At 48.5% G+C, this 26,035-nt stretch overlaps 1 protein-coding gene and 1 long non-coding RNA gene across 2 annotated transcripts; one reads left to right on the top strand and one right to left on the bottom strand.

Moving 5' to 3' along the window:
* Positions 1-8,499: 8,499 nt before the first annotated feature.
* LOC105498062 (uncharacterized) lies at positions 8,500-19,657 on the bottom strand. The gene is made up of 3 exons (XR_011616010.1): positions 19,539-19,657; positions 14,779-15,002; positions 8,500-9,354 (listed from the first exon to the last, which is right to left on the bottom strand). It is a non-coding gene; the product is annotated as an uncharacterized lncRNA (long non-coding RNA).
* On the top strand, positions 17,934-20,197 carry LOC105498060 (hyaluronan and proteoglycan link protein 2). Its single transcript, XM_011769856.3, has 5 exons — positions 17,934-18,038; positions 18,270-18,623; positions 18,815-18,931; positions 19,065-19,247; positions 19,574-20,197. Exons 1-5 carry the CDS (start codon positions 17,954-17,956, stop codon positions 19,855-19,857), a joined length of 1,023 nt encoding a protein of 340 aa, XP_011768158.1. The 5' UTR covers positions 17,934-17,953; the 3' UTR covers positions 19,858-20,197.
* The last annotated feature ends 5,838 nt before the right edge of the window (positions 20,198-26,035 follow it).

Genomic DNA, 26,035 nt, shown 5'->3' with positions numbered 1-26,035 from the left:
GATTACCTGAGGTCGGGAGTTCAAGACTAGCCTGGCCAACATGGTGAAACCCTGTCTCTACTAAAAAAAAAAAAAAAAAATTACAAAAAATTAGTTGGGTGCAGTGGTGCATGCCTGTAATCCCAGCTACTCTGGAGGCTGAGACCGGAGAATAGCTTGAACCCAAGAGGCTGAGGTTGCAGTGAGCCAAGATCATGCCACTGCACTCTAGCCTGGGCTACAGAGCGAGACTTGGTCTCAAAAAAAAAAAAAATTAAAAATTAAAATTAAAAAATTAACTGAACGTGGTGGCCCATGCCCATAGTGCCAGCTACTTGGGAGGCTGAAGTGGGAGAATTGCTTGGAGTCTGAGAGGTCAAGGCTACAGTGAGCTGTGGTTGTACCACTGTGCTTCAGCTTGGGTGACAGAGTGAGATTCTGTCTCAAGGAAAGAATCCTGTGAAGTCAATTTAGCATGAAGCCCTCCACTCTTTTTTTTTGACAGGGTTTTTCTCTGTTGCTCAGGCTGGAGTGCAGTGGCATGATCATGGCTCCCTGCAGCCTTGACCTCCTGGACTCAAGCAATCCTCCCACTTCAGCCTCCCAAGTAACTGGAGCCACAGGCATGGCCCACCACACCTGGCTAATTTTTTTTTTTTTTTTTTTTTTGAGACGGAGTCTTGCTCTGTCGCCCAGGCTGGAGTGCAGTGGCGCGATCTCGGCTCACTGCAAGCTCCGCCTCCCGGGTTCACGCCATTCTCCTGCCTCAGCCTCCCGAGTAGCTGGGACTACAGGCGCCCGCCACCGCGCCCGGCTAATTTTTTGTATTTTTAGTAGAGACGGGGTTTCACCGTGGTCTCGATCTCCTGACCTTGTGATCCGCCCGCCTCGGCCTCCCAAAGTGCTGGGATTACAGGCGTGAGCCACCGCGCCCGGCCTACACCTGGCTAATTTTTGTATTTTTTGTAGAGACGGGGTTTCACCATGTTGCCCAGACTGGTCTCCAACTCCTGGGTTCAAGCATTCCTCCCACCTTGGCCTCCCAAAGTACTGGGATTGCAGGAGTGAGCCACCTTGCCCAGCCTAAGCCCCTTACTCTTGATACCTTATCACCCTTGGTATCTGATCAGGTTCCTCATCCTTCACCATCCATCAAGTGATACCTGATTACCTCAGCCTGTCTTCGGCAAGAATCTTGTAAGGTTTTAGCGCAAATCCCCTTTACCCCTGGTGTTTTCTCTTAATAATTTCCCATCTCCTGACCCCCACCCTGCACCTCAGTTATAAATTCCTGCTTCCCATGCTGTATTAAGAGTTGAGCCCAATTTCTCTTTCTGCCCCACTACAAAATCCCATTGTCATGGTCCCTATACCTATCGCAATGGTCCTGAATAAAGTCTGCCTTACCATGCTTTGACAAGTGTCACTGAATAATCTTTTTCTTTAACAAGATATTTTCTCTTCATTAAAATATCATAAAATGGTCAGGAGTTCAAGACCAGCCTGGCCAACATGGCAAAACCCCATCTCTACTAAAAATACAAAATTTAGCCAGGCATGATGGTACACACCTGTAGTTCCAGCCACTTGGGAGGCTGAGGCAGGGGCATTGGCTTGAACTCAGGAGGCGGAGGTTATAGTGAGCTGAGATTGCAACACTGCACTCCAGTCTGGGTGACAGAGCAAGACTCCATCTCAAAAAACAAAAACAAAAACAATCAAGAAATGGCTACAAATGAGAGTCCCTGAGTGCTGAGGGAGGTGGGGCAGAGGTGAGGTGCGTATGACTGGCCACAGGGGAAGACCTTCAGGAGGAAGTATGTGTGGCCCCTGAGACTGACTACTGAACCTTGAATGCCTCTCCACATGCCTGAAGCAGAATTAAATCCTAAAAATTAAGGCACTGTGTTATTTTTCTATACTGGGTTCAAATGTACACACAGTGTTATAAAAGTCAGGCCAAGTCAGCATCTTCCCATGGTTCATAAACTAGTTTACATAATTTATCTTCCTCCAGTTCTTCCCAGTTATTTTTTTTCTGCCAGTGAACCCTGAGACTGAGGAAAGAAAATATCTCGTGGTTGCAATGAGTGTAGGAATCTTTTTTTTTTTTTTTAAACCTATATAGCAAATACTGGCAGTGCCTACCTATTGGAATATTATTCACTTTTATATCTGTTGAGGAAAAAAAAAAAAAAGGTGACCCTGCGTCTCACATGATTCAATCCTTAGCCTAGGCAAGTTCTAATTTTCTGACTTCATTAACCATTTGAGTACATGATAATAAAGATATTACGATCCTTTGCCAACAGTATTTTACTATTTAAAAATAATTTTCACATGGTGGTTTACAGTTTAGAATATCATTTTCACAAACATTACCATATTTGAGTCTCACCATAATATTGCCCAGATTTGTGCTTACCTACAGATAGGGGCCGACAGAGCACACAGAGATGGAATGAGATGTGATCTCAGCACTATCACTGCTGCTCTCTGATGCCATCTAGTGCAGGTTCAGCTTAACATTTATTTCTGTTTAAAGCACTATTGCCATCTGCCTCTTGGTGTCATCATTCTTTCCAATCTGGATGAAGCCCTGTCTCTGACCTGCATCCTTGTCCTCTGGGTCTTGTCTCTGCCTTTCCCTGGCCTCATTGTCTCCTTTAAAACCTTCAGTGTCACGGCCGGGCGCGGTGGCTCAAGCCTGTAATCCCAGCACTTTGGGAGGCCGAGACGGGCGGATCACGAGGTCAGGAGATCGAGACCATCCTGGCTAACACGGTGAAACCCCGTCTCTACTAAAAATACAAAAAAACTAGCCGGGCGAGGTGGCGGGCGCCTGTAATCCCAGCTACTCAGGAGGCTGAGGCAGGAGAATGGCGCAAACCCGGGAGGCGGAGCTTGCAGTGAGCTGAGATCCGGCCACTGCACTCCAGCCCGGGCTACAGAGCAAGACTCTGTCTCAAAAAAAAAAAAAAAAAAAAAAAAAAAACCTTCAGTGTCTGGCCGGGCGCGGTGGCTCAAGCCTGTAATCCCAGCACTTTGGGAGGCCGAGACGGGCGGATCACGAGGTCGGGAGATCGAGACCATCCTGGCTAACACGGTGAAACTCCGTCTCTACTAAAAAAATACAAAAAACTAGCCGGGCGCTGTGGCGGGCGCCTGTAGTCCCAGCTACTCGGGAGGCTGAGGCAGGAGAATGGCGTGAACCCAGGAGGCGGAGCTTGCAGTGAGCTGAGATCCGGCCACTGCACTCCAGCCTGGGCGGCAGAGCAAGACTCCGTCTCAAAAAAAAAAAAAAAAAAAAAAAAAAAACCTTCAGTGTGTGTAAATGCTGGTCATGGTGTGGGTGAAGGATGCCAGGAAGGGAGGCAGGGTATAGCAGGGCCCTCTTTTTCTTTTCTTTTTTTTCTTTTCTTTTCTTTTCTTTTCTTTCTTTCTTTTTTAAGATGGAGTCTCACTCTGTCGCCCAGGCTGGAGTGCAGTGGCAGGATCTCGGCTCACTGCAACCTCCACCACCAGGGTTCAAGTGATTCTTCTGCCTCAGCCTCCTGAGCAGTTGGGATTACAGGTGCCCACCACCACACTCGGCTAATTTTTGTGTTTTTAGTAGTGACAGGGTTTCACCATCTTGGCCAGGCTGATCTTGAACTCTTGACCTCGTGATCCACCCGCCCTCTTTCTTTTGCAGTGCTTGCTGCGCTTCTAGAGTTGTCCTAGAGGGTGTGGGTTTCAAGGTAGCAAACACACCCATTTGGGTTGCTTTTTTATATTTTTCATATGACATATTTCCAGATACATTAGTAAAGATGCTGTGGAAAAATTTCTGAAAGGGGTGGTATAGAAGATGCCAACCCCTGGCCGGGCGCGGTGGCTCAAGCCTGTAATCCCAGCACTTTGGGAGGCCGAGACGGGCGGATCACGAGGTCAGGAGATCGAGACCATCCTGGTTAACATGGTGAAACCCCGTCTCTACTAAAAAAAAAAAATACAAAAAACTAGCCCGGCGAGGTGGCGGACGCCTGTAGTCCCAGCTACTCGGGAGGCTGAGGCAGGAGAATGGCGTGAACCCGGGAGGCGGAGCTTGCAGTGAGCTGAGATCCGGCCACTGCACTCCAGCCTGGGTGACAGCGCGAGACTCCGTCTCAAAAAAAAAAAAAAAAGAAGATGCCAACCCCAGTGAGAGTAGAGCTGGGAAGCAGGACCATGATGGTAAGAAGAACACGAAGGAATCCCAGCCTCATTCATTCTCCCTTCGAACAAGAGCTTAGCTGAACACAGGAAAAGCAGAGGTCTGAAGCGCTGAGTCTGAAGGATGCCCGCAGAGCTTTGAGGGCTCTGCTGTAGCATCTTTATCTTTGCGCATTCTCCACCACAGACACCTGGTGATCCCCTAAACGTGCACGGGACCTGAGCCAGGTGCAGCGCCCAGAACGCGCAGGGGCCCTCAGCGCTGGGGATACAGCCTTCTTGCTCCACCTGCTGGCTCTCTGCCTTATTACATGTTACCATTTCAATCATGACTAAATATATTCATGCACATCATATATGAATGTCTACAAATGCCTTGAAAGATTGCAAGACAACAAAAGATTAAAAGTCATTTTCTCTATGTCGTAGGATTAAGGGGGATTTTCACTTTTTAATATTGTTATGTTTGTTAAATTATCTACAATTAAGTGCATCATTGTGTAATCAGTAAAAAATTAATCCAAGTAGTCTTCCAATTAAAAAAATATTATTCTATGATTCATCCTGGCATTTTCATGGCCTTATTTTTACATTTATGTTTTCAAGCCTTCTGGATTTTAGTTTAAGGAGAGTTATAGATCTGCTGTTTTCTTTTTCCAGATAACTAGTTGTTGCAACCTTTAGCAACCTAAATGTTCATCAATAGGCATCTCATTAAGTAAATTATGCTCCATATGGACACAAATAAAGGAACAATAGACACCAGGCCTACTTGAGGGAGGAGAGTGGGAGGAGGGTGAGGATTGAAAAACTACCTATCAGATACTACGCTTACTACCTGGGGGACAAAAGAATCTATACACCAAACCCCCACAACATGCACTTTTCCTATAGAACAAACCTGCACATGTACCCCTGAGCATAAAATAAAAGTTAACAAACAAACAAATAGCAGCCGGGCGCGGTGGCTCACGCCTGTAATCCCAGCACTTTGGGAGGCCGAGGTGGGCAGATCACAAGGTCAGGAGATGGAGACCGTCTTGACCAACATGGTGAAACCCTGTCTCTACTAAAATACAAAAAATTAGCTGGGCGTGGTGGCACATGCCTGTAATCCCAGGTCCTTGGGAGGCTGAGGCAGTGGAATTGCTTGAACCCGGGCGGTGGAGGTTACAATGAGCTGAGGTCGCGCCACCACACTTCAGCCTGATGACAGAGCAAGACTCCATCTCAAAAAAAAACAACAAACAAGTAAATAATGCTACAGCCACCCACTGAAATACTACGCAGACATGAAAAATGAGAGAATTTGATGTCATGTGCTGATAGGACAAATGCTCACATCATATTAATAGGTGGAAAAGCAAAGTAGGAGGCCTGGCGCGGTGGCTCACACCTGTAATCCCAGCACTTTGGGAGGCCAAAGCGGACGGATCACCTGAGGTCAGGAGTTCGAGACCAGCCTGACCAACATGGAGAAACCCCGTCTCTACTAAAAAATACAAAAAATGCAGCCAGGCATAGTGGCGGGAGCCTGTAATCCCAGCTACTCAGGAGGCTGAGGCAGGAGAATTGCTTGAACCAGGAAGGCGGAGGTTGCAGTGAGCCGAGGTCGCGCTAATGCACTCCACCCTGGGCAACAAGAGTGAAACTGTCTCAAAAAAAAAAAAAAAAGCGCCAAAACAATAACAACAACAACAACAACAACAGGTGATCGCTTCAATCAATCAGTAGCTCTCTGAGTTTTGATTGATTCTGTTCCCTTTGAAACTTCTTCCCCTACCAGTGATAATCCCTAAAATGTGTGGATTACTTTCTATGAGCCAAGCACTGTTCTGCTTATCGATGCTGTTGTTATCCTCATTTTCAGATGAAAACAATTAAAGAGAAGGTAGGTAAGTTATCTAATGTTCCCTGGTTAGTAGGTAGCAGGGCTGAGATTTATGCTTAGACGTTCAACCCAGAGGCTATGGAACTTTTTGTTAGTTTGTTTTGCGCACAGGGAAAGAAGGAACAGAGCCTGTGCAACTTAACCTCTAAACTATACTGCCTTTTTGTTAAACTTGCAGAAATTGGAAGACAACTTCAATTTTATTTATTTATTCAGTAAATATCTTCTGAGTTTTTGTTTTGTTTCGTTTTGTTTGAGACGGAGTTTTGCTCTGTTGCCCAGGCTGGAGTGCAGTGGCATGATCTCGGCTCACTTCAACCTCTGCCTCCAGGGTTCAAGCAGTTTTCCTGCTTCAGCCTCCCCAGTAGCTGGGATTACAGGTGCCCACTATCATGCCCAGCTAATTTTTGTATTTTTAGTATAGACAGGGTTTCACCATGTTGGCCAGGCTGCTCTCGAATTCCCAACCTCAGGTGATCCACCCACTTCCGCCTTCCAAAGTACTGGGATTACAGGCATGAGCCACCGCCCTGCCAGTAAACATTTTCTGAATGCCTTGTATATCCAGGTGAAGCTGTTAAGTTGCTTCTTCCTTTTGTTTGGGTATTTTTTTGGAGGGGGGAGTGGTCCCACTCTGTCTTCCAGAGTGGAGGGCAGTGGCTAAATCAAAGCTTACTGCAGCTTTAAAGTCCTGGGTTCAAGTAATTTTCCTGCCTCAGCCTCCCAAGTATCTGGGACCACAAGCACATGGCACTGCTCCTGTTTCCTGTTTCTTGCTTTTGTTAAGGAAAGCTTCCCGGAGGAAGCACAAATGGGTGCACCTAAAGTATCTTTGATGTTGCTAGTGGGACTGAGGAGCAGGAAATGGTGGCCCATGGGAGCAACAAACATCTAAGGATGTCCTTAGCTATGCGAAGGCCTTGCAGAGGAGTCTTGCTGATAATGGTCACTTCATCTTGGAGTTCATAGCTGGTTCCTTGCATGCTGGAGATACAAAGTGATCCTACCCTTCCAAGAGTTTTAGCTTCCTAAAAACTCTTGCAGTAATTATGCCTGTGGATTTATTATTAAAGGGAAGCAGAGGGTGCTAGCGTGTTGCCCTTGATAAAGGGAAGTTGAGAAGTGGAAAAACACAATTCTTAAACTTTTTTGTTATTCATTAACTCATGTCATCATTTTATTTAACTCATTAATGAGAGAACCAATAAGGAGACAAAAGAGCTGCTTTGAGGAGCATTTGAGAGATAGGAATTTAAACAGTCAATAAGAAAAGAATTGTCAGGCCAGGCGTGGTGGCTCACGCCTGTAATCCCAGCACTTTGGGAAGCTGAGGCGGGCAGATCACAAGGTCAGGAGTTTGAGACCAGCCTGGCCAACATGGCGAAACCCCGTCTCTACTAAAAATACAAAAAAATTAGCTGGGCGTGGGGGTGGGCACCTGTAATCCTAGCTACTCAGAGGCTGAGGCAGGAGAATCGCTTGAACCTAGGAGGCGGAGGTTGCAGTGAGCCGAGAACGCACCACTGCACTCCTGCCTGGGCAACAGAGCAAGACTCCATCTCAAAAAAAAAGAAAAGAATTGTCAAAATTAGATTGATAATTTAGATATAGGACTGGTTAACTTTCTAGGATGGTAAAACCAAAACCCCTTTGTGATTAGCGTCTCAATTGGGCAATAAAACCCTATGATTTTATCAAGTTCTACAGGTTAGCCTTTACCCGACAGGACTATAAATGCCGGTGCATTTGTAAGTTGTAGATTATTTATCAAATGTGTTGTGACAACAAAGTCACATTCCCTGGCAGAGTCAGATGAGTGTCAAGCAAGCTTATTAGAAAATGCTCTAGACCAGGTGCAGTGGCTCATACCTGTAATTCCAACACTTTGGGAGGCCGGGGCGGGTGGATCACTTGAGGTCAGAAGTTCAAGATCAGCCTGGCCAACATGGTGAAGCCCCATTTCTACTAAAAATACAAAAAATTAGCTGAGCATGGTGGAGCATGCCTGTAATCCTAGCTACTTGGGAGGCTGAGATAGGAGAATCACTTGAACCTAGGGGGCAGAGGCTGCAGTGAGCCAAGATCATGCCACTGCACTCCAGCCTGGGTGACAGAGTGAGATTCCATTTCAAAAAAAAGAAAAAAAGAAAAAAGAAAAAATGCTCTAGTGTGATATCAAAAAAAAAAAACAAAACAAGAAACCAAAAAATCCTCATTTTACCTTTTACAAGTTTCAAGAAATGATTCTTTCACAGCAAAGAAGAACTCATCTAGCTTTAGAGATAGGCTACCTGGGTTAGGTAGGAACTTGAACAAGTTACTAACTTACTAACCCTTTCTGGACATCAGTTTCCTGGTCTATAAAATGGGAATAATAATACTGTGATAGAATTTATTTCTCCCACGTGAAAGAACATACAGCTATAAGATGGGGTTCACTTTTTTTTTTTTTTTTTGAAACGGTGTCTCACTCTGTCACCAGGCTGGAGTGCAGTGGCGCAATCTCAGCTCACTGCAACCTTCATCTCCCTGGTTCAAGCGATTCTCCTGCCTCAGCCTCCCGAGTAGCTGGGATCACAGGCATGTGCCACCATACCTGGCTAATTTTTGTAATTTTAGTAGAGACAGCTTTCACCATGTTGGCCAGGCTGGTCTCGAGCTCCTCACCTCGTGATTCACCCTCCTTGGCCTCCCAAAGTGCTGGGATTACAGGTATGAACATGGCACCCGGCCAGAGTTCACTTTTTAAAATTATTCCAATCCTATTCTGAGAATGGTCGATTAATACTTGTAGATCTTACTTCTGGGTTTGTTTGACCAATATGAGACTGGGAGTGAGAATCTGTGCAAACTGAAGCCAGACCCCACCTAGACTGGCCAGAATGAGAAGACAAGCCACGGATTTGAGACACCAAGCTTTGAGGCCTGGGAGAATAAGATGGGCTAAGAAAATAAACAGTCAAGATCTTGAGATATTTATTTGGAGGGATAGTTGAGCAAAAATACAGTTTAAATGGTCCACTTGAATATCAGCAGTGAACTGACCGTTATAAACAGAATGACAAGTGACACGATTATTAATAAGTAAAATCTACTTTTACATCTTGGTAACTTTGCAAACAGCTTCTTGACATTTGCCCTTTACTGTTCCTTGTGCTTTCCATTATTTCACTTTGCCCTCATCTACTTCTGAGATGGGCAGAAGAGGTGCTATTCTGTTTCACTGAGAACTTCATACAGTCAGGAGCTTCATAAAGTCATTTGCTTCTGTGTCTCTGCAGACTGAGGCCCTTCAGAAAATAATTTAAATAGAATTGAGTTTCCATTGTGCAGATGAAGTAACAGGCCCAGCGGCGAAGCCTGGGCCTGTGTCACCGAAGGTGACACTGTGGCAGAACTGTAACTAGAACCCAAGCCTCCTGTCCTCTACTAGAAGGTCTCCTATGCCCAGTAGCTATAAAGGTTTGTACTGTGGAGTTCTACCTTGCACGCTCTGGGGAGTATGCCTTGCATACTCCAGGCCTCTATATGTGGTCAGGAGTGGAGTCTAGGTGAGTGTCCAAATAAAGCATCAGGCTGAGTTTGATGTTGCTGCCTTTTGGCCCTGGAGAAATGCTGGAGAGCCAGGCATGGGGGTGCCCACCTGTAGTCCCAGCTAATCAGGAGGGTGAGGCAGGAGAATCACTTGAACACAGAAGTTTGACGCTGCAGTGAGCAATGATCGCACCACTGTACTGCAGTTCTGGGCCACAGAGACAAATCCCATCTCTCTCTCTTTCTTTTTTTTTTTTCTCAGACAGAGTCTTGCTCAGTTGCTTAGGCTAGAGTGCAGTGGTGCAATCTCGGCTCACTGCGACCTCCACCTCCTGGGTTCAAGTGATTCTCCTGCCTCAGCCTCCCGAGTAGCTGGGCAGGTGCGCACGACCATGCCCAGCTAACTTTTTGTATTTTTAGTAGAGACAGGATTTCACCATGCTGGCCAGGCTGGTCTTGAACTCATGACCTTGTCATGAGTTCCTAAAGTGCTGGGATTATAAGTGTGAGCCATCGCACCCGGCCAGATCCCATCTCTTAAAAAAATTTTTAGAGATCCCATCTTTTAAAAAAAATTTATTTAAAAAATGTTGGAAAGAGAAAGACCAGAGAGAGTCACTCCTTTTGAAGTCCTCCCTAAAGTGTCGTCTTGCCAACCCTTCCAGTCATTCACACAACAATCCTAGTCATAAACTGGGACCATGCTTGCCATCACCAGGGGTCAGGAAAACTGGCCAGCTGAACCTGCTTGGATGGTGGAAGCCGAACGTGGGTGTTAGAGAAGATGTCGGGACTCCATGCTTGTCTGGAATCACTCCACCACATTCTGGTCAGTAGGTATAGGACTGACAAAGCCCTTCCTCAGAGATGCTGGGTCAGTGAGGAGACCCCAGCTTGCCTCAGCCATCTCACCCCACTCCCGTTTTAGCGTCTGGGGGGAAAATGAGAATGAAAGTGACCTTGAGTAAACTAAACACAGTTTGGCTATTTATTATATGTATTCCTGTCTGTTCCTTTCTCATTCGATCCTCACTGGGTTGTTTTTGCATCTATCAAATAGTTCTAGGCTTTCCTCCCCGTCAAACTCAGCCTTTTATGGATTTACATACCAGAGACTTCCAAGCCACAGTTCAGAAGTGATTTGTGGAGAAAGGAGCAGTAAATTTGTGGAGAAATGGGCCTGGGAATGGACGCAGTAACCAGGCTGTGGAGCCATTTATATCTACTCCTCCCTCTGCCGGAGGCTGTTTGTTTGAGTTGGCAGGAAGCCAATCAGATGCACTGGATCAGGGTGTCCTATCCAAGGAGACAGGGGGCTATTTGTCTTCTCTCATGAGAGAGACAGTCGTGGGGGGAGGAGGGAAGCGCTTAAGAACAGGGATGGAGTAGATAGGGAAAAGATAGCCAATCAGATCTCTCAAGAGTATAGTCAGCCGGGTACAGTGGCTCATGCCTGTAATCCCACAACTTTGGGAGGCCGAGGCGGGAGGGTCACTTGAGTACAGGGGTTCGAGAGCAGCCTGGGCAAGACAGGGAGACCCTGTCTTTACAAATAATTTTTAAAAGTTAGCTGGGTGTAGTGGTGCACATCTGTGCACCCAGCTACCTGAGAGGCTGAGATGGGAGAGACTGTTTGAACCTGGGAGGTCGAGGCCGCAGTGCACCATGATCATATCACTGCACTCCAGCCTGGGTGACAAAGTGAGACCCTGTCTCAAAAAAAAAAAAAAAAAAAAAAAAGAAAGAAAGAAAGAAAGTATATTCAAGGTGGCTTCCTGTTATTAGATATGACCCTAGTGAAAACCTGGAGCTTGTCTGAATTGGACAGCCAAGGAGAGAGGCAGAAGAGGATTAGTAGAAAAAGCGGAAACTTCTAGGCTTGACTCAACGACTGTATGGTGTGTGATTTGGGGCAAGCCACCTCCATCTCTATCACCTCCTCTAGTAAATGTTCAGCATCCTGAGGTCTCCTCCAGTTCTGAAAGGGTATTTTTGTTGTTGTTTTGTTGTGTTTTTTGAGATGGTGTCTCACTCTTTTGCCCAGGCTGGAGTGTAGTGGCACGATCTCAGCTCACTGCAACCTCCTTCTCCTGGGTTCAAGGGATTCACCCCCCTCAAGCCTCCCAAGGAGCTGGGATTACAGGCATACACCACCATGCCTGGCTAATTTTTATATTTTTAGTAGAGACAGAGTTTCACCATGTTGGCCAGGCTGGTCGCGAACTCCTGACCTCAGGTGATCCACCCACTTCAGCCTCCCAAAGTGTTGGGATTACAGGCGTGAGTCATAGTGCCCGGCCTCATTTTTTTTTTTTAATTTTTAACTCACAGAACATGAAATTATATGGTTTTAATAATGCAAAGCTACTTCCATGGGGCTACAGCAGAGAGAAAATAAGGCTAAAATGGAACTTAAAGCTCAAAACATTTCTAAATGTCTGTTTACAGGGGCAGGTCGAGGGAGCCCTACCTCTGCATTGATAGAAAACAAAAACAACTGGGCCTATTTGGCATTGTTGGAAATGTTCTATATCTTGATCTGGTGGGTTTTTACCTGTGTACATTAAATGTACATTAAATGTACACAGGTAAAAATTCATTTAGCTGTACACATAATTTCAATGACTTTTTTGTATGTAAATTATACCTCAATGGAAAGATTTTAAAATGGACTTAATTAGGCCCAGCATGGTGGCTCATGCCTGTAATCCCAGCATTTTGGGAGGCTGAGGTGGGCAGATTGCTTGAGCCCAGGAGTTCGAGACCAGCCTGGCCAACATGGTGAAACCCCATCTCTACAAAAAAATACAAAAATTAGCTGGGTATGGTGGTGCACACCTGTAGTCCCAGCTGCTCTGAAGGCTGAGGTAAGAGGAGGAGGCAGAGCAGTGAGTCGAGATTGTGCCACTGCACTCCAGCCTGGGTGACAGAGCCAGACTCTGTCTCAAAAAAAAAAAAAAAAAAAGTTAATTAGACGGGTGTAGTGGTGTGTGCCTGTAGTCCTAGCTAATTTCGAGGCTAAGTGGGGAAGATCTCTTGAGCCCACGTGTTTGAGGCTGCAGTGAACAATGATTGGGCCACTGCACTCCTGCTTGGGCACCAGATGGAGACCTTGTCTTAAAAAAAGAAGAAAAAAAGGCCAGGCGCGGTGGCTCATGCCTGTAATCCCAGCACTTTGGGAGGTCGAGGCGGGCAGATCATGGGGTCAGGAGATCGAAACCATCCTGGTTAACACGGTGAAATCCCATCTCTACTAAAAATACAAAAAATTAGCCGGTCATGGTGGCAGGCGCCTGTAGTCCCAGCTACTTGGGAGGCTGAGGCAGGAGAATGACGTGAACCCAGAAGGCGGAGCTTGCAGTGAGCCGAGATCACGCCACTGCACTCCGGCCTGGGCGACAGTGAGAGACTCCGTGTCAAAAAACAAAAAAAAACAAAAAAACAAAAAAAGGACTTTAAAGAAAGTGAATTTCCATCCAGGAAAACTAAGGATCCCCTTCTGAGTATTTTTAAAATGTTCTCTATTTGTGCTGAGGGAAGAGGTAAAATATTAGGGAACCAATAAGATAACCTCTCTTTTGGAGAGATTTCCAAAGTCCTTCTATCCTCAGAAATTCTCCCTCCCCAGGGAACATGAAAAATCCTCCTTACTGTCTGATCTCCATCTCTCCTATTGCAATGCTAGCCACTCCCTCTGCCCTCATGGAGCCCAGCCTTTCCCCTGGCCGTAGACAAAATCTCTTTAGAGCCCTCTAGTTTGGAGTGTTGAGAGAGATTCCATTTCAACCTTTTCACCATCCGTTCTCTGCCCCTCACCCTATTCTCTTCTTCTTGGGGATGTCAATTCCTGTTCTGAGCCCGCCCCCAACCCAGGCCCTTTTCCGGTGGTATGTGCCAGCCGGTCCTGCATCCCACATCCCCAGCTGTTGACATTTCATTGCCATTACCCACAGAATAAAGAAAGGGGCCCTGTTAGTCAACAATAGGGGAAAAGACAGAGACAATGGGAAATTGTGCTTCCGATGGGGTGGGGACTGAGAAGGAAAGGACAGACAGACAGACAGACAGGGGGGTTGTACAGAAGAGGTCCGGTTTCCTGAAGCAGCTGAAAGTCCTGGATGGTTCCCACCTGAGAGTCCGTTTGCAAAGGCAATGTGCAGTCAGGCACCAGAGGGCAGAGGTGAGTACTCTGTTGTGGGGAGAGGGGAGATGGGGATGCTGCTTACATGAGGTGCATATGGAAAGGGAGGCAGCTCGAGCTTGGCAGTTATAGATCTTCGAGCCACATTTAGAGTTCATCCCCATCCCCATCAGTCCAACACCTTCATATCCACCGATCAATCTACACCTCTCTCGTCCAAAGGCATCAAGAAACAATGAAGCACCTCACTTTCTGCACTCTTCCAGGTCATCATTCCTGGGTTGCTCCCTTTATTCCACTGCCCTTCATGGGTTCCCAGCCCTCATCCCAAGCCCAGCATCTTCCCCTAGTCCCAGAATAGTGATTTCCACAGATCTGGGCTGGACACAGGTCTCTTAACAAGGCTGAGTGGACTGATGGGGGAGGGGGTCGTTCTTGGCATCTTGGCTTCTTCTTTGAGCACAGGACAGAAGCTTTTCCTCAAAGGTGCAAAAGGAGCAACTGTGTTGAACAGGTGCTCAAGTCCCAGGGTTTTAAGGTGCTTGGAACTCCCAGGAGCCTGGCAAAACCTTCATCCAGAACCTCTTCCTCAAGCAAGACAAAAAGCTGCTAAGCACTGCTCCCTCCGTCTCTGTGAAGAGACCAGCTTCTAACAGGTAGGCAATGGAGCTGCTGACTACTCGTATTTTCTGTAAGGGGTATGAAGAGCCTGTGTGTGCACTTGTTTTGAAATACAGAAATATAGATTAGTGATTAAGTGCTTGAGCCTCACTGTCAGATCTGGATTCAAATCCCAGCAAACCTGTCCTCTTACCAGCTGTGTGACCTCATTTCCTAAAATGTGTGCACTTTGGTTTCAGCATGTGTACAATAGGATTTATAATTGTTTCTGCCTCAGGATTGCTGGGAGGAGTAAATATAAAAATATGCATGTAAAGTGCTTAGAGCAGTGTCAGGCACATTCAATTTTAAAGGTATTCATTTGAGCTATCATTGTTGGTCTCAGTCAATTTCAGTCCTCACGATCACTCTTACTTACCAAGTTCTCCTATAAAGAAGTGTTCTCTTGCTCATGTTCGCATCCCAGATACTTTCACTTTTAACCACTGAGAAGTTTTCTGTGCCTAACCTCTGTTTCTCCTACGGCAAGCTGGTCTTTGGTCCTCATTTGCAGGAAGATGGAGCTCCATTCTTTAGATTTCTGGTGACTTCTCAGGGTGCTTCCTCCGTTTCCCCATTCCCCATCCCGTCTTCTTATGAATCCTTAATGAAAGTTCATTCATTAAGCCACACACACTTATTTAACACCACTATGTACCAGAAACTATGCTGGGAACTAGAGATAACAGCTAACACATACACAGCACTTATTACATTCCAGACACTATTTCAAGCACTTTGCATATATCAATTCAGTTGCTCCTCACAACTACTCAGTGAGGTAGGTGTGCTATTATTCCCCACATTTCACTGATGAGGACAGTGAGGCAGAGAGAGGTTAAGTAACTTGCGCATGATAATTAACTTATGCGTAGTCATGCAATTAGGAAATAGAGGAGCCAGATTTGGAAAATGAATACAGTGAAGTCGAGAAGTCTTCATTTTTTTTGAGACAAGGTCTTGCTCTATCCCCTAGGCTGGAGTGCAGTGGCATGATCTCGGCTCGCTGCAACCTCCACCTCCTGGGTTCAAGCAATTCTGCCTCAGCCTCCCTAGTAGCTGGACTTACAGGTGCATGCCACCATGCCCAGCTAAATTTTATATTTTTAGCAGAGACAGGATTTCACCATGTTGGCCATGCTTGTCTTGAACTCCTAACCTCAAGTAATTCACCCGCCTCGGCCTCCCAAAGTGTTAGGATTACAGGCGTGAGCCACTGTGCCTGGCCTAGTCCAATTTTTTTTTTTAAGGTCAAGGGGATAAGAATGATACAACAGGTGCCGGAGGTGGTGGTTCATGCCTGTAATCCCAGCATTTTGGGAGGCCGAGGAGGGTGGATTACCTGAGGTCAGGAGTTCTCAAGACCAGCCAGGCCAACATGGTGAAACCCTGTTTCTACTACAAATACAAAAATTAGCCCAGAGTGGTGGTGGGTGCCTGTAGTCCCAGCCTACTCGGGAGGCTGAGGCAGGAGAATTGCTTGAACCCAGGAGGCAGAGGTTGCAGTGAGCTGAGATGGTGCCATTGCACTCCAGCCTGGGCAACAAGAGTGAAACTCCGTCTCAGAAAAAAAAAAAAAAAAGAATGATACAATAAGGAGGAGCTGGGAGCAGTGGCTCAAACCTGTAGTTCCAGCTACTTAGGAGGCTGAGGTAGAAGCATTGCTTGAGCCCAGGAGTTGGAGGCCAGCCTGGGCAACATAGTAAGACCCTGTATCTTATTTAAAAAAATTTTAAAAGGGGGGAAATCAACTACTGTACTGAAATAGATAATTGCATTTAAAGTAGTTTTAAAAAATAACTTTATAATTTTATATATTTTAACTTCGTAATTTCTGGAAAACCTGCTTAATATAGTCTATATACGGATACATATTATGTTCAAATTCACACTGTTTTTTTTTTTTTTTTTTTTTTTTTTTTTTTTTGAGACGGAGTCTCGCTCTGTCGCCCAGGCTGGAGTGCAGTGGCCGGATCTCAGCTCACTGCAAGCTCCGCCTCCTGGGTTCACGCCATTCTCCTGCCTCAGCCTCCCGAGTAGCTGGGACTACAGGCGCCCGCCACCTCGCCCGGCTAGTTTTTTTGTATTTTTTTTAGTAGAGACGGGGTTTCACCGTGTTAGCCAGGATGGTCTCGATCTCCTGACCTCGTGATCCGCCCGTCTCGGCCTCCCAAAGTGCTGGGATTACAGGCTTGAGCCACCGCGCCCGGCCCACACTGTTAAGTTTAGGTGCTAATAAAAGTACTTGTAAGACAAAAAAAGTCCTGGCTGGGTGTGATGGCTCATGCTTGTAATCCCAGCATTCTGGGAGGCCAAGGCAGAAGCATTACTTGAGCCCAGGAGTTCAAGACCAGCCTGGGCAACATTTTGAAACTCCATCTCTACAAAAAATAGAAAAGAAAAAAAAAATTAGTGGGGCATCGTGGTGTGCACCTGTAGTCCCCGCTACTCAGGAGGCTGAAATGGGAGGATGGCTTGAGCCTGGGAGGGCGAGGCTGCAGTAAGCCATGATCATACCACTGCACTCCAGTCTGGGCAAGAGAGTGAAACCCTATCTCAAGAAAAAAAGGTCCCCAGTCCAGCAGATCACAGTGCTCTACAGTGTGGCAAACTGGGGGTGAGTAAAGGCTTCCCAAAGGAGGTGAGGCCTGTGCAACCAATGCAGGCACAAAGGAAAGGAAATGAGTGCAAACTTGGACTGTGTGGGAAACTGCCAGAAGTCCAGCATGTCTGGGGCACAGTGCAGGGGCCAAAGTGGTAAGAGGCGAGGTGGGGGCCATGCTGGAGGTGCAGGGAGCAACTGGATTATAGACAGCCTTGGAAGCTGTGGTTATGAGATTGGATTTTATCCTCAGGGCAACCGGGAGTCACTTTCAAGCAGGAGAGTGACAAGGCCAGGCACAGTGGCTCACGCCTGCTGTAATCCCAGCACCAGCCTTGTCAACGCAGCATGACTTTGTCTCTACTAAAAACTTAAAAGAAAAAAATAGCTGGGGTAGTGGCACATGTCTGTAGTCCCAACTACTCAGGAGGCTGAAGTGGGAGGATCACCTGGGGCTAGAAGTTAGGGGCTGCAGTGAGCCATGATCATGCCACTGCACTCCAGCCTGGAACATGGAGCAAGACTCTGTCTCAAGAAAAAAAAAAAAAAAAAAGCGGGAGAGTGATAAGATCATTTTGACTTTGGCTTCAAGATGGAGAATGGGTGCTGGGAGAGGATAGAGACGAGCTGGCAGTCCAGATGGCAAGCTTGGGAAATGGCACTTGTGATGAAGGGGACAGGTAGAGGAGATGCTAAATTAGTACCTGCAGGCTGAGAGGATGTGACAGAGGAAGAGAGAGAGAGGAAGGGGATTGCCACTGCCTTCCTCCCCTCATCACCTTCCTTTTGTCACCTACCCCTTCTCTCTGCCCCAGTGGCTTCCAACTGGACAGTCCCTTCTAGGAATCTCTGATGGGAGTTCACTGACAACCCTGCTTTTCCCCACCCTTTTGCCCCAGTCCTAACTGCCCACTCTTTGTGCCCTGCAGACAGTGCTGGGCTGCCCCCCATCATGCCAGGTGGGCCCACCCTCTCCACACTCTGCTGCTTCCTTCTTTGGGTCTTCACCATCTTCCACAAAGGCCAAGGAGACCCAGGTAAGACCCCAGCCCAGGCCAGAATCTGGGGAAGGCTTGGGGAGGCTGCAAGGGTGGGGAAAGGGGAAAGGGCAGTTATTGCAGGTACTCAGGGAGTGAAAGTCATTGCTGAGAAAGCCATGGAGGAGAGGGTTGGGGGGCTCTGGAGAAAGCATTTGGAGAGTAGGGTCTGATGGGCACTTGGAGCAGTGAGGATCGGGGGTTCCTGCCACTGTGGCCCCCTCTGCTCAGCATCCCACCCGGGCCCCCACTACCTCCTGCCCCCCATCCACGAGGTCATTCACTCTCATCGTGGGGCCACGGCCACGCTGCCCTGTGTCCTGGGCACCACGCCTCCCAGCTATAAGGTGCGCTGGAGCAAGGTGGAGCCTGGGGAGCTCCGGGAAACTCTGATCCTCGTCACCAACGGACTGCACGCCCGGGGGTATGGGCCCCTGGGAGGGCGCGCCAGGATGCGGAGGGGGCATCGGCTAGACGCCTCCCTGGTCATCGCGGGCGTGCGCCTGGAGGACGAAGGCCGGTACCGCTGCGAGCTCATCAACGGCATCGAGGACGAGAGCGTGGCGCTGACCTTGAGCCTGGAGGGTGAGGCCCTTCCGCTCCCGCCCCATTCCTCTGTAGCAGGCGGGACCGCCTCGCCTGGGTCTCCCAGGGCTCCTTTCCAGTATCTCCCCCTCACCCCTGGGGACCCCAGCTCCCTCTCCCAGGCCGCGCCGCCCTTCCTCCCCCTCCGCTCCCATCTGCTGGCCCTCCCCAGGCTCTCCGCCACCCCCTAGGTGTGGTGTTTCCGTACCAACCCAGCCGGGGCCGGTACCAGTTCAATTACTACGAGGCGAAGCAAGCGTGCGAGGAGCAGGACGGACGCCTGGCCACCTACTCCCAGCTCTACCAGGGTGAGCGGCCGAACCCAGCACCTCCCAGGCCCCGCGGAGCTGTCTCAGGGGCCCAAGAAAGGGCGCCAGGCGAGCTCAGTCTGGCTCCTGCCTGTGACGCCTCTCATCCCCGACCCCCGCCGTCTCCCGCCAGCTTGGACCGAGGGTCTGGACTGGTGTAACGCGGGCTGGCTGCTCGAGGGCTCCGTGCGCTACCCTGTGCTCACTGCGCGCGCCCCGTGCGGCGGCCGAGGCCGGCCCGGGATCCGCAGCTACGGGCCCCGCGACCGGATGCGCGACCGCTACGACGCCTTCTGCTTCACCTCCGCGCTGGCAGGTGAAGCGCGGGGCGAAGGCAGGGTCTTGGGGCGGGGTCTGAAAAATGTGGGGGGCGAGGAGTGGACCTCAGCTTGAGATCAGGGCAGGGTCTCCGAGTCCCTCCAAGGCACCGTCCCTCCATCAGCCCGCTCACCCGTCCGCCCGGGCTCCAGCCCACCTCTCCAAACCCTCCCTGCACTTCTGCCTTGATCCCCCCACTCCTAGTACCCAAGCTCGATCCAGCACCTCTGCGGCCCCGCCCCCCAACTCCGCCTTCTGGGAGTCAGCCGCCCCGCCCCGCCCCGGCTACCCCACTTTCGGTCGGTGACCCGCTGTGATCCCCAGGTCAAGTGTTCTTCGTGCCCGGGCGGCTGACGCTGTCTGAAGCCCACGCGGCGTGCAGGCGACGAGGCGCCGTGGTGGCCAAGGTTGGGCACCTCTACGCCGCCTGGAAGTTCTCAGGGCTAGACCAGTGCGACGGCGGCTGGCTGGCTGACGGCAGTGTGCGCTTCCCAATCGTCACGCCGCGGCCGCGCTGCGGGGGGCTCCCGGATCCCGGAGTACGCAGCTTCGGCTTCCCCAGGCCCCAGCAGGCAGCCTATGGGACCTACTGCTACGCCGAGAATTAGGCGCCCACCGTGTCCCCTCCAGCGCGCGCGACGAAGCTTGGCAGTCGTGGCGGGGTTCTCTCGCCACCCCTTTCCGGAGAACCTCCCCTCCCTCTAGACCCGGAGCGGCCTCTCCAGACCTGTCTTCCCAGCTGGGGCCTGCGGGCCTCGGACCCTGGCTGGCCCGGCGGCGGGGAGGGGAAGCGGGGCGCCCCCAGCGGCGAGATGCGGCGGTGACCCTCGGACCCGCTGCGGTTCCCGAGCCCCAGGAGAGGACTCAGCCACCGCAGAGGGGAGGGAGAGGCGGCCGGGGGCATTAACTGACCTCTGAGTACAGCAATAAAATAACCTGGGGATCTTTTGTGTTGGGCGGAGCTCTAAGCGCTGCGAGGCGTGGAGAGGTGTGTGTGTGCGCGTGTGTGTGTGTGCGCGCGCGCGCATGTCGGGGCTGATGACCCGTGATCCTGCGTGCCCACCGAGCACCTAAGACAGGGTAAGGGGTAGGGCTGTTGCCGTTACGGGGTGGGTCAGCGGAAGAGCGGGAGTGCGGTGGGAGGGCACCAATAGGCCAAGGGAGAGGGAGAACTGGAGACGACGTGGGCGCCTGGCCCACGCAGGAGAATCCAGCATGTTGTTGCGCCAGGCGCCACGCGGGGGCGCCTCACACTCACCTAAGATTAGTTCAAATCTGCCAGGGGCGCCCCATACCACCAGGCCTACACTGTGTGCCCCAGATAACAAACATAAGACAATTTAGGGCCGGGCGCGGTGGCTCACGCCTGTAATCCCAGCACTTTGGGAGGCCGAGGCGGGCGGATCATGAGGTCAGGAGATCGAGACCATCCTGGCTAACATGGTGAAACCCCGTCTCTATTAAAAATACAAAAAATTAGCCGGGCGTGGTGGTGGGCGCCTGTAGTCCCAGCTATTCGGGAGGCTGAGGCAGGAGAATGGCGTGAACCCGGGAGGCGGAGCTTGCAGTGAGCCGAGATTGTGCCACTGCACTCTAGCCTGGGCGACACAGCAAGACTCCGTCTCAAAAAAAAAAAAAAAAGGCAACTTAAACATATTTCAAAATGTGCAGCCTGCAGACCTCCCTGAAGCGTTTGCACAGACTACTGTTAAAGATAGGAAAGTGATATTCTTGCTGGAATTGACAGGAAATTAACCCTGTGGAAGGAGGAGGCAAACACCAAACACCAGGGCCACCAAAGGAAACAGGCAACTGGACAAGTAACATTCTTAACTCGTGGCTAAAGGAAACATACTAACAATTCAAGAGACAAATTCTAATGTTATTAATTCACTTTTCACATATACTTTGGTGTGTATATACATAGGTTTCTAACTATACTTCAAAAAGCCTGAGCTGGATAATACTAATGAATGGGGCAAAGGGCATGAACAAGCTAATGGTACTTGATATATATAGTAAAACTGATTTCCAAGGGGGTTCTTGCTATAATTGCTAAAGAGAATTCATGCCATGGAACATTATATAAGGGACAAAGAATGATAGAATGAACAGCATCTTCAAAAACCATCACGCAACAAATGAGATATTTGTGCCATTTCCTAAACCTTGACTTTCTCATCTTAGTATGGGATAGTAGTGTTTGTCTTTTGTGTTTGTTGTGAGAATCAGTTGAGGCATTGCATGTACTGGGTAGTACATGCCTGGTACACATAATAGGCACTCAAGTGGTACCTATAATAATTAAGTATTGTGATTACAGTAATACAGCAACAATAGTAGTTTTTCAGCTTCTTATCAGGCAGCCTGGAGGGTTGGTTGACCTATGGCACTATATTAGTCAAGATCATGTAGATTATGCTGTGAAAACAACTCCCAAATCTCAGATAGCAAATATAAGACGACTTAAACATATTTCAAAATGTGCAGCCTGCAGATCTCCCAGAAGCGTTTGTGGGGACTACTATTAAGGATAGGAAAATCAGGCCCAGCACGGTGGCTCACACCTGTAATTCCAACACTTTGGGAGGCTGAGGTGGGCGGATCATTTAAGGTCAGGAGTTTGAGACCAGCCTGGCCAACATGGTGAAACGCTGTCTCTACTTTAAAAACGTAAAAATTAGCCAGGCATGGGGGCGGGTGCCTGTAATCCCAGCTACTCAGGAGGCTGAGGCAGGAGAATTGCTTGAACTCGGGAGGCGGAGGCTGCAATGAACAGATATCGCACCACTGCGCTCCAGCCTGGGCGACAGAGCGAGACTCTGTCTCAAAAAAAAAAAAACAAAAACAAAAAAAACAGAAACACAAAGGTTTATTTCTCAGGCTACACGGTCAACAGGGGAGTTCTTATTTTTGTCATTCAGGGACACAGGCTGATAGAGTACCTACCATCTCGAATACTGTCAGTCACCATACTAGCAGGAAAAAATAATAAGAGCTCTGCAGGGTTTCACAAAGGCAATTAATAGCTCCCACCCAGAAGTGACACCTGTCCCTTCAGTTGACAACTCATTTGCCAGAACTAATCACATCGCCCCACCCAACCACAAGGGGGCAAGAAAGAGCACTCCTTCTTTGGCCTAGAAATAGGAAAACGGGAAATATTTGCTGAACAGCATCAGTGTCCACCATAAGCACAAAGGAGAGCAGTCTAGACTCTGGGACATATTGGTAGTCACCCATCCATCTACCCCTTTTCTGGGTTTTCTAAGCTATTGCCTATGATAAAGTCAGAGCCCCAGAAAGCCAAGATACTGGACCCCAGCAGCTCAGCCAGCAGGAGGATGGCTTTTCTTCAGTGTAATGCCTTCAGCCTAAGGGCAAGAGATCATACAAGAAATGGTCATGGGCCGGGCACAGTGGCTCATGCCTGTAATCCCAGCACTTTGGGAGGCCAAGGCATTTGGGATCAGGAGTTTGGGACCAGCCTAGGCAACATGGCAAAACCTCATCTCTACAAAAAAATACAAAAATTAGCTGGGCTCGGTGGCACATTCCTGTTGTCCCAGCTACTCAGGAGGCTGAGGTGGGAAGATCACTTGAGCCAGGGAGGTCGAGGCTGCAGTAAGCCAAGATGACACCACTGCACTCCAGCCTGGGAGACAGAGCAGGACCCTGTCTCAAAAAACAAACAAACAAACAAACAAAAAAAAGTGAAAAAGGCCATGAGAAGAGCTTTCCATTTGCTGCAAATCTCCATTTCTTCAATCACAAAACCAAAATACCACTCATTCCTACAACTACTCTGTATATTGCTATCACCATTATTTCTTGTTATAGAAAATTTGAAACATACACAAAAGTAAGGAGAATAGTATGATGAACTACTCCATCACCTGGCTTGGCCATTATCAAAATTCTGCCCTTCTTTTTTCATGGGTCCTCTCAGTCATGTTGGGTTTTACTGGAGTATTTGAAAGTAAATCCCAGATAGCCTATCATTTCACCTGTAAGACTCAACATGCATTTCTAACACACAATGACTTCTAAAAATAACCATAATTCCATTATCTCACTCTCCAACAAAATTAAACTAAATATTAGTCATCTAATACTTAGTTCATGATCATTTTTCCCTGAATGTCCAAAAAATAAAATTTTACAGTTGATTTGCTCAAACCAGAATCCAACTAAGGTCTACAACTTTGCAGTTGGTTAATTTGGGGGTGTTTTTTTTGTTTGTTTGTTTGTTTTTAACAGACAGGGTTTCACTATGTTTCCCAGGCTAGACTTTAATTCCTGGGTTCAAGTTATCCTCCTGCCTCAGCCTCCTGAGTAATTTTTTTTTTCTTCCCCTGAGACGGAGTCTTGCTCTGTCACCTAGGTTAGAGTGCGGTGGCGCAATCTTGGCTCACTACAAGCTCCACCTCTCGGGTTCATGCCATTCTCCTGCTTCAGCCTCCCGAGTAGCTGGGACTACAGGCGCCCACCACCACACCCGGCTAATTTTTTGTATTTTTAGTAGAGACGGAGTTTCACCGTGTTAGCCAGGATGGTCTCGATCTCCTGACCTCATGATCCATCCGCCTCGGGCTCCCAAAGTTCTGGGATTACAGGTGTGAGCCACCGCGCCCGGCCTGAGTAATTTTTTTTAAGTCTCTGTTAAGTTACAATACTTCTGCCCCCTTCGTTTTATCTACGCCATTGTATTTGTTTGTTCAAGAAACTAGGTCATTTTTTCCTGTCAAGTTTCCCATATTCTGGATTTGGCTGAGTGTACCCTTGCAAATGTCATTTAACATGTTCCTTTGTCCCCTGTGATTATATTTAGAAGTTTGATTAAATTCAAACAGGCATGGTGGCTCACACCTGTAATCCCAGCACTTTGGGAGACTGAGGTAGGCGGATCACCTGAGGTCAGGAGTTTGAGACCAGCCTAGCCAACATGGTGAAACCCCATGTCTGCTAAAAGTATAAAAAATTAGCCAGGCATGGTGGCAGGATCCTGTAATCCCAGCTACTCAGGAGGCTGAGGCAGGAGAATCGCTTGAACCCAGGATGTGGAGGTTTTAGCGAGCCGAGATCACGCCAATGCACTCCAGCCTGGGCAACTGAGTGAGACTCCACCTCAAAACAAACAAACAAACAAATTCACATTCACTTTTTTTCTGGAAACATTCCGTAAGTGATACTGTATCCTCTTTCATCACATTAGGAGGCACCTGGTGACTGGTAGTTCTACTTTCTTTTTTTGTTTGGTTTTTGAGATAGAGTCTTGCTCTGTCACCCAGGCTGGAGTGCAGTGGCACGATCTTGGCTCACTGCAACCTTTGCCTCCCAGGCTCAAGTGATCCTGCTGCTTCAGCCTCCTGAGTAGCTGGGATGACAGGCATGTGCCACCACACCCAGCTAGTTTTTTTTTTTTTTTTTTTTTTTTGAGACGGAGTCTCGCTCTGCCGCCCAGGCTGGAGTGCAGTGGCCGGATCTCAGCTCACTGCAAGCTCCGCCTCCCGGGTTCCCGCCATTCTCCTGCCTCAGCCTCCCCAGTAGCTGGGACTACAGGCGCCCGCCACCTCGCCCGGCTAGTTTTTTGTATTTTTTTAGTAGAGATGGGGTTTCACCATGTTAGCTAGGATGGTCTCGATCTCCCGACCTCGTGATCCGCCCGTCTCGGCCTTAAACAGAGTTTTGCTCTGTCGCCCAGGCTGGAGTGCAGTGGTGCGATCTTGGCTCACTGCAAGCTCCATCTCCCGGGTTCATACCATTCTCCTGCCTCAGCCTCCTGAGTAGCTGGGACTACAGGCGCCCGCCACCACGCCTGGCTAATTTTTTTTTTTTTTTTTTGTATTTTTAGTAGAGACGGGGTTTCACCATGTTAGCCTGGATGGTCTTGATCTCCTGACCTTGTGATCCACCCGCCTTGGCCTCCCAAAGTGCTGGGATTACAGGCTTGAGCCACTGAGCCCGGCCTTTTTTTTTTTTTTTTTTGTAGAGACAAGGTCTCGCCATTGTTGCCCAGGCTGGTCTCAAGCTCCTGACCTCAAAACATCTTCCCGCCTTGGCCTCCTAAAATATTGGGATTACAGCTGTGAGCCACCACGCCTGGGCCTTAATCTACTTTCAGTGATGTTGAGACTGACTGGTAAATTCAGAGTGTCTGTCCATTAATTATAAGGTTCTTCATTGTAGGTCAGGTGCGGTGGCTCACGCCTGTAATCCCAGCACTTTGGGAGGTCAAGGTGGGAGGATCACCTGAGGTCAGGAGTTTGAGACCAGCCTGACCAATAAGGTGAAACCCCATCTCTACTAAAAATAAAAAAGTTAAAGAGATTAGCCTGGTGTGGTGGCGGGCACCTGTAGTCCCAGCTACTCAGGAGGCTGAAACAAGAGAATTGTTTGAATCTGGGAGGTGGAGGTTGCAGTGAGCCGAGATTGGGCCACTGCACTCCAGCCTGGGAGACAGAGCAAGACTCCATCTCAAAAATAAATAAATAAAAGGTCTCCATTGTATTAGTTTCCGGTATCTGCTGTTACAAATTACCACAAATTTTGTTTTTAAAACAACATACATTTATTCTCTTACCATAGAGACATTTATTCTCTATCAGCCAGAAGTCCAAAATCTAGGTTTTCAATAACACAGTGGTACAACAACAACAACAACAACAACAACAAAAACCTAGGTTGTCTCCCTCTGGAGGTTGTGGGCAGAACCCTTCCTTGCCTCTTCCAACTTCTGTTCCTTGGCTTCCTTAGCTGCATCACTCCAATCTCTGCCTTTGTGGT

The sequence above is a fragment of the Macaca nemestrina genome, chromosome 1 (genome assembly GCF_043159975.1).
Source record: "Macaca nemestrina isolate mMacNem1 chromosome 1, mMacNem.hap1, whole genome shotgun sequence".
NCBI classification, from domain to species: domain Eukaryota; kingdom Metazoa; phylum Chordata; class Mammalia; order Primates; family Cercopithecidae; genus Macaca; species Macaca nemestrina.
This window is presented reverse-complemented; position numbering and strand designations above follow the sequence as displayed.

Bases quoted from the DNA above. Each gene is read 5' to 3' on its own strand.
- LOC105498060 (XM_011769856.3), top strand. From the start codon at position 17,954: ATGCCAGGTGGGCCCACCCTCTCCACACTCTGCTGCTTCCTTCTTTGG. The intron at 18,624-18,814 runs GTGAGGCCCTTC...GCCACCCCCTAG, and splicing joins GCTGACCTTGAGCCTGGAGG to GTGTGGTGTTTCCGTACCAA. The intron at 19,248-19,573 runs GTGAAGCGCGGG...TGTGATCCCCAG, and splicing joins CTTCACCTCCGCGCTGGCAG to GTCAAGTGTTCTTCGTGCCC.